The sequence below is a fragment of the Leptinotarsa decemlineata genome, unplaced genomic scaffold (genome assembly GCF_025532065.1).
Source record: "Leptinotarsa decemlineata unplaced genomic scaffold, Ldec_3_MD MMD2_tig00000008_RagTag_RagTag, whole genome shotgun sequence".
In the NCBI taxonomy this organism is placed as follows: Eukaryota; Metazoa; Arthropoda; class Insecta; order Coleoptera; family Chrysomelidae; genus Leptinotarsa; species Leptinotarsa decemlineata.
In genome coordinates, this window is record NW_027412537.1 from 3,682,414 (window position 1) to 3,690,411 (window position 7,998).

Sequence of the window (7,998 nt, forward strand, 5' to 3'; positions counted from 1 at the left end):
ATTACCTAAATTTCTTGAGTTTCACTAACATTTATACATATCTAAAATTATATATAAAAGGTCAAACTGGCCATGTATGTAATTTTTTTGTTGTTGAGAACAACACTAATCATTCTGAAATATTTTGACGGTCAAAAAATGTTTCATAATGGTTATGAGATATAGGGCCAAATTGACATGTTTGCCTGATCCATTAGAAGTTGTGCTCAGTTGAAAGTATCTGAATTCTTTTTTTTTGCGATATAGTGCTTAAGATGTCAAATCACATGCTCATTCAGTTGTCTTGCAGTAAAAACAGTTGACGATTCTCGCTCGACGGTCGATGTTGAAGCTTGTCTTTGAAACAGACCTCCTTGGGAAGCTTCGTTTAACCTCAATATTCGTGGATGAGTCTTTTGTCAATCCCACAGATGACGTCTTCGTAAGGGGAGATGCCATCGCTTTTACTTTCAGACATGTCCTTTAAAAACAGTTCAGTAGTTTAGCCAAGCACCACTAATGACACCTTGGTGGGTTGAAACAACGTTTTCTGGTGTTGGAACACGATCTGATCACGAATACATTGTTGGCCTCAACAAAGATCAGCTGGAGTATAAGTAGGCTTACTTATCTCCGATGACTCAAGATGTATAAGCCACTGAATAAGCTAGCCGCTCGCGCCAGCGAAACGTCAGGAAGAAATTCTAAAAATCCACGATCTTCAGACCCAAAGAATATTTGCACTGAAAACCTCGGCCGCGAAAGCCTTAACCATTCTGTCAGGCTTACTTATGCTTGGACTAGTCCTTTAATGGCAGTTGCCAGCCCAACTATGCACTCGTCGTTCAGCCTAGTACACTAATGAGACCTAAGATAGATCGACACAGCACTGCCAGGTCACCAATGTTTTTTTTTTAATTAACACGCTTTTATTAGCTTCACCAAGCTCGACATCTGTATTTGACAGAATTATCGACATTATTGCTTGACTTATTTGCGGGCAGATGGCTCTGTACGCAACCTCCTCGATATATCGACATTATTGCTTGATTCATTCGCAGTCAGATGACGCTATACGTAACCTCCTTGATATAATTCGAACTCACTTTACATGTATTTCTTCATTTCAAAAAAGTATTCTTATTTGTAACCCTCCTTTGCGCCCCTTCAAAGCGTGGGAGCTTTGTGCCATATTTTTGTATATCAAGCGCCCGTCGCTTTTTTCACAATAATACTAGTATTTTTCGTTCATTATTGTTTTAAGCTTGTTTAAAAAATAATTATTTTTAACTTTTCAGTTCGATGTTCTTCAAAAGCGGGTTTTTTAGTTTTTTAAACTATATCAATTCTTCTAGTTGCCTTTCAGTGGATGGCAGAAAACGAATGCAACATACCACTTTTGAGAATTCGTTTATTATCGTCGTTTGTAGTTTGAGTTTTCTTTCGAAATCATGCGGATGCTATCTTTCTAATAAGGGATGTTCATGCTCACTTATATACGAAGTAAACTATAAAAAAAAATTAGATTAGGGAAACCTCAACTACAAATCTTGTTTTTGAGAAAAATTGTAACATTTTTTTACCACTATATCTGAAATGCTTATTGACTTAAATTCATAGTGTGAAAATGGTTCAATTATTACCTTGGAGAGTGTTTTAAACTTTCATCAAGTATCGGGTCATCGGTGCATTCATAATTCAAATTTGATTTATTCAGAAATCGTCTGCCATGGCCTGACATTCAAAAGCATACATACTCTATGTAATAAATTATATCTTAGACCTAGGTAAAAACGTGCGTAAAAATCATAATGTAAAGTCACAGTACAAAATTGTATAAAATGTGCAAAAGTAAACAAATCAACAAAAATTGTTATGAATATCATTCGAATATCTTTCACTAAGGTTGTGGCGCTGGGGGCGGAGATGCCGCCAATGGTGGGGTAGTGGCAGAAGCATGTGGCAACAAAGTCTGAGACTGCTGACTCTGTGCAGACATCTGACGTTGAATTTCTGTCCTTCTTGCTATTCTATTCGCTCTCTCTCCTCTGAGTGTTTGGAAAAATGTATAAAATACAAAGGCTCCCAATCCCTGAAAATCAAAAACAGATGAATGAAGGTTATAGCAGTTCAATACAGTTTATCGAATTTGTTTTAATAATTCAAACTTCGAAAAGTGTTGTATCAATGATTCTTAGCACTACTCCAATGGTGAGGATACTTTTTTGTATTATTTACGTCAGCAACAAAATAATATCATCATTTACATCATACAAGTGGAACATATACAAGGTGTTTCCTAACTACGGTACAAAACTTCAGAGAGTGATTCGTTTTAAGAAAGTAAGTTCTCATGAACAAATATCCGAAAATGCTTCGTTACTGAGATACAGGGCGTTGAATTTAAAAAAAAACGTATTCATAAAATATCGTGAATATCCTTACACCGATCTGGTTGAAATTTGTTACAGATATTTGAAGTAACAGTGCGCTAATTTAACCCTAACTAGATTGAAATTATTAGGCCAATGGAGTCTCAGTGAGCATCACAGCCAACAATATTGGGGAAAAAAGTACTCCACTGACTTTTTGTTGTAGTTTTTAAAATGTTCACATTAATCAAATGAAAATACAACTTTTCCGTGGCTTGTGTTTTCTTCATATCTAGCTTCGTTTTCGAGACAACCGTATGGACAGTTCTAAAAAGAAATTTCCCATACTCATATCATATACAGCGGGTCCAAGCTCTATTGCCTCGGAATTTTCACACAAGATTAATGTTTTGCAAGTGGTTGATTCATACGATGGCACACAATAATAATGTTTTACCAAATATTTTATTTACGGACGAAGCAAATTTTTAACACGATGCTATTATGAACTTCCACAATGACCATTTTTGGACCGAAAAAAATCCCCACGTTATTAGAAAAATTCATTTTTAGCAACAATTTTTGTTGAATGTTTGGATAGGAATGATTGATGACTACCAGATCGGCCCATTTTTTCTACCAGCAAGATTAATAGGTGAATCCTACACGAACTTTTTGCGAGATCATTTACCCATTTTCTTAGAAGTGTCGGTACTTGTAAGAGGCAACATTTGGTTTATGCACGACGGGGTTCCAGGTCATTTTAGTGCTCTTGCTCATCAGCATCTCGACATCTCCCACCCTAATGGATTGGACGTGCAGGACCTCAAAATTGGCCAGCTCGCAGTCCTGATATGAATCCTCTAGATGACTATTTATGGGGTCAGTGCGTTTGTTCATGAAACTCCTGTTCTAGATATGAATGATTTGAGGAATAAAATAATTGACCATTGTAATGTCATAAGGAATACTCCAGATATTTTTGAACGTATCAGACAATCAATAACAAATCTATTGCAGTCGTTTGTTTTATCCGAAGATGGACATTTTGCTCATTTACTTCAAGGTCGAAATTGTTCGTTATTTACTATTGGTTTTTATTTTAAATTGTTCATGGATAGTTTTAAGAAGTATTTCTTGATGTGAAAAAATAAAAAACCATAATAAAATCAGTGCCCACTGAGACGCCACTGGACCTAATAATTGCAATCTAGTTCAAGCTAAATGAGCACCTTAATACTTCAATTAACTGCAGCAAATTTCAACTGAAACGGTTTGAGGATATATATTTTATAAACGTTTTTTTTAAACTTCAACGCCCTGTATCTCAGAAATGAAGCAACTCTCCGGACATACGAACTTTTCATCTTAAAACGACCTAACGAATCACCCTCTGAAGTTTCGAATCGTAGTTAGGAAACACCCTGTATAATATTTATGTCTAGGGTTTCCCCGTATATAATTCACAAGGAGAATAACAAAAGGGTGCGGTGCGTCGAAATTATTGCGCTCGGGCAGCGAAATTCAGGTTTATTTAATTTTCAGTTAAGATTTAGTGAATATTACCGTAGTTTTTTCCCAACACCAAATCGTTATTTTCAACACCTCGATACGTGTTTCGATCACCAAGTGATCATCTTCAAAAGGAAGATTTAACTGTTAAATTTTCCTCTTGAAGATGATCACTTGGTGATCGAAACACGAGTCGAGGTGTTAAAAATAACGATTTGGTGTTGGGAAAAAACTCCAGTAATATTCATTACTACACCAAAGGTTCCAAACAGTGCATCATATGTTAAGATTTAGTGCCAATTACGTATGATAATTTTGATATTGTTAATTTTTTGAGCCAAACTTATTTTTTTATTGTTCAGATTCATACCTTGAAACAAAATAAAGTTTTGAATGCCAACTATATTATTACCAAAATAGTTCATTCTTGACGTATTCAAAAACACTTTATTGTGAGCCATCGTATGACGAAACACCTACTTGTTGCGTTTTTGTAAAATCGTTCAGTGAAAATCTCACAATAGTGTTTTTTGAATACATTAGGTATGGATTTTCATCAAGTATCGGTCAACTCCATCATATAGCTCATTCTTGAAATCGAATATAGGAAAAATTAAGACTTCTGAATACACACACCTGAAAAACTGCAGACAAAAATCCTATTACTGCACTTTCAATTAGGATGCCTTCAGCATATTTAATGAGTCTTTTTTGGCACCCATCTTCATGAGGAATTATTTCAGTGGCATTAGATAGTTCATTATTTTTACAGGAAATGAAGGGCAAGGTGCTTGCTTCTGATGTAAATGCAGTATAATCTTTGGGGCCGTGTAGACCACAACACTGTAGCTGAAAATGTTCAAATATTAAAAAAAAAAAGTTGACAGCGGTGGGATTCGAACCCACGCCCTTTCGGACTGGTGCCTAAAACCAGCGCCTTAGACCGCTCGGCCACGCTGCCTGTGAATACAAAAGTTTTTCAACGTTATATATACCTGAGTTTGCAACTTCGCCCAATCTTTATTGTATACTTGATCACGTAGCAAAGTATTAAAAGCTTCAGTCATCAAATCAGTCGATAAAACAGATACTTCGTCCCATAAAATCATTGACCATACTCCTATCGCAAATTCCAAAATGAGTAAGACGAATGTGAATACAATAAACTAAAAAAAAGTGCTGAAAATAAAAAAAATTAACCTATTTTTCCTAGAGCCTATTTACCATCACTATGTGGAAATTGTGTTCCCGTGGAGGTCCTTTCACTCCCAACCAAGTCATTAAAATGTGGGCGAATCCAAGTAAAATCAGTAATATCAAAGGTCCTATGGTGCTATTAGGTATATAATCAAAATGATAAAATACCCTGTACAGTAAAACCGAAGCAAAGGCAATAAGCATAATTCCAGAAACCTAAAACAAATGTCAATCATGAACAGAACCCGCTGTAGAAACGGGATTTGGACAGCAGCTGATTCTATAGAAATAAGTATAGCATGTAAGCAGAAGTATCCTATTTTCGAGTCAAATTAGTTTATTGAGCCCACTCAAGCTGCGCAAGATGACGTTTCCAGGTTTTCAATCCGACGTTTCATCTTCGAGAAACCATCATCAATTTCAACAGTAAATTTCAAAATGCCATTTAAATCAACTCTAATGGGCAAGATTTTTACTAATTCAACAGACTTTGTATATCTTATGGTTTAAAAGTTTTCATGCTGGCAGCCTTAGCTCGGACACATGTATACAAAAATACTGAAAAGAAATTATTTCTTATTATTTGGTATTGACTTGATAAAAAACACAATTAGTCACGTCACTAGTAATAAAGGCAAAGTCGCATAGTGACAGAATGAAAAAACTCGGCGATCCTTTCGATGTATACAATCAAGGAGTTTGATTCAAGAGTTTCTCCTCGGGTGCGGCAACTTAGACATAGCCGATTTCGGTTGTATTGATATATATGAACAAATTTTTGCAAATAATTACTAGCCAGATTATTTTTATCCAGAGTATTCGTCTATAATAGATTTAAATAGGAAATATTCCCAGTAGAAAAATTATTTTCCAGAATAGAAACAATTACTTTTGGAACCAATCATGTGTATTTCATAATAGAGTATCGCTGCGATTGGTGGGATACTTGAAACTTGAATATGAAATAAAAGGTATACTCACGAATAATAATCCTGAATAAGCTAAACAAAGCATTTCCTTGCACTTCAAAGATGCCATTTTTTCTAAGGAAAGAAAAATATATCTCTAAGAACCGTTTAGATAAAATGTGACTATCTTTTCAAGGCACTTCACTTATTTTTCGCGAAAACTAAAAGAGATATGTTTCTCCCTTTTTCATGAAAAAATTTGGACGACTCTTTGGATTCACAAATTTGGATTTAAATTTCTGGTGTATGTAAACAGATGCAACATGCAAATGTAAACAAACATTACATATCCCACTATTTTGGATTAGTCACTGCGAATACACACAAAGTTAGAAGTATTAAAATTGTTACTAAAAAGATAGAATGAAAATGTAAAATTTCAAATAACTCATTTCTATATAGGTACTGTTAGCACCCAGCAAATCGGCGATGCATTCATTTCATTGAGGTTATTTCAAATTCGTAATGTCTTAAAATAACTTTCACCTTCACTGTGATTCGCTGGTCATATTCGATCCTACAAAAACTCATTTTGTTTGATGAATAACTTATAAAATCGATTCAACACCCTACATTTCTGCAACTAAACATACACTCTAAAATTTCAAAATTATATATCTGGTAGTGTCACCTAGTAATCAGAAGCAACTACATGATTTTGATAGCGCTATCTAGCAATTTCTAATCGAAATTGCATAATGGTAGGAAAGCCACTGTTCTGTCAGTCATTGTCTTAGATTTACCTCAATATTCAGAGGGAGTCATCGTACATTTACGATATCTATAGACATATTGAAACTGAAGTAGAACGGTCGTATTTTTCATTCGTTCATTCATATTTCGGATTTGTAGCTGGGAGTCAATGACATTTAAGTGTCAAATACTTTTGTAAGCAGAGCGATACAATAAACACCAAATAGCAATGCATACGACATACAACTAAATGATATTGAAAATTGAAACTTCATCGTGAACTTAAAGTCCTGATAAGGGCGATGACGTTTCCATTCACGAAGACACTATCTTTATCTATGGGAACGACATAAAACTCAATCTTCAAATATGAAAGTTAAACGAGTTTCTCCCACGGCGGCTGGTTGCGAAGCCAAGCTTCGACCGTCGACAAGATTCGTACTGTGTTTTCCACTGCAGATTTCACTGCAAGGCAACAAGTTGAAAATTATAGCCGAAGCATTGTCTAAAATTAAACAATGGCCGAAATATATTGTATTTAAGGTTCAACACCAGATAGCGCTGTTTCGATCCGACATAAATCTTGTCAGAGTTACTAGGAGAAGCCACAAATGCATTGCTGAAGTCAACTGACATTGAAAAACGAGTCTGAGTAAATGAGGGCGACAACATCTTACCCTACAAAGACGCTACCTAAGGGATCGGCCAAAAACTCAGTCCTTGAATATCAAAGATGAATGAAGCTTCCCAAGGCGGTCAATTGCAAGTCCGAACTTCAATTTCGATTGGCTCGAAACAGTGCTGTCTGATATTGAATCATAAATGCGTTGTGTTTGGGCTCCAAATTTTAACTTGTTGCCTTGCAGTGAAAGACAAAGAGGACGAATCTCATCGGCAGTCAATGTTGAGGCTTGGCTTTGCAACTGACCACCTTGGGAAAATTTAATTTATTTTTAATATTCGATGATTAAGCCCTCTCTCGATTCCATATATGGCGTCTTCGTATCATTGCCCTCATTTACTCAAGCTTGTTTTTAATGACAGTCCAGTAATGCATTTGTGGTTCAGCCTAGCACTACTACCGTTACCTATGGCGAGTCGAAACATTGCTGTCTTATTTTGAATCATAAATGCGTTGTGTTTGGGTCGAAAACGGCACGCAATACATCAAAATTACAAATAAATCGGAGACCCTGCTTATGAATTCTGAATTATGACAGTCATATCATCAAATGTGTCACTAGTGTCATGTGTCACTAGTGTCATGTGTCACTAGT

General features: G+C 35.6%; 1 protein-coding gene and 1 non-coding gene across 2 annotated transcripts; both read right to left on the reverse strand.

The window, feature by feature from the left end:
• Window positions 1-1,669: 1,669 nt before the first annotated feature.
• LOC111504540 (leukocyte surface antigen CD53) lies at window positions 1,670-6,544 on the reverse strand. The gene is made up of 5 exons (XM_074170888.1): window positions 6,042-6,544; window positions 5,088-5,276; window positions 4,859-5,029; window positions 4,500-4,712; window positions 1,670-2,071 (listed from the first exon to the last, which is right to left on the reverse strand). The coding sequence occupies exons 1-5, from the start codon at window positions 6,096-6,098 to the stop codon at window positions 1,880-1,882; spliced, it is 822 nt and encodes a 273-aa protein (XP_074026989.1). The 5' UTR covers window positions 6,099-6,544; the 3' UTR covers window positions 1,670-1,879.
• TRNAL-UAG (transfer RNA leucine (anticodon UAG)) lies at window positions 4,745-4,824 on the reverse strand. Its single transcript has one exon. It is a non-coding gene; the product is annotated as a tRNA-Leu (tRNA).
• Window positions 6,545-7,998: the final 1,454 nt, after the last annotated feature.

What these genes read in the sequence shown, in the direction of transcription:
- LOC111504540 (XM_074170888.1), bottom strand. Translation starts at nt 6,098, where the DNA reads ATGGCATCTTTGAAGTGCAAGGAAATGCTTTGTTTAGCTTATTCAGGA. An exon ending in ACAATTTCCACATAGTGATG is followed by an intron (nt 5,030 to 5,087) that starts GTAAATAGGCTC and finishes ACTTTTTTTTAG; the next exon opens with TTTATTGTATTCACATTCGT. An exon ending in GGGCGAAGTTGCAAACTCAG is followed by an intron (nt 4,713 to 4,858) that starts GTATATATAACG and finishes GAACATTTTCAG; the next exon opens with CTACAGTGTTGTGGTCTACA.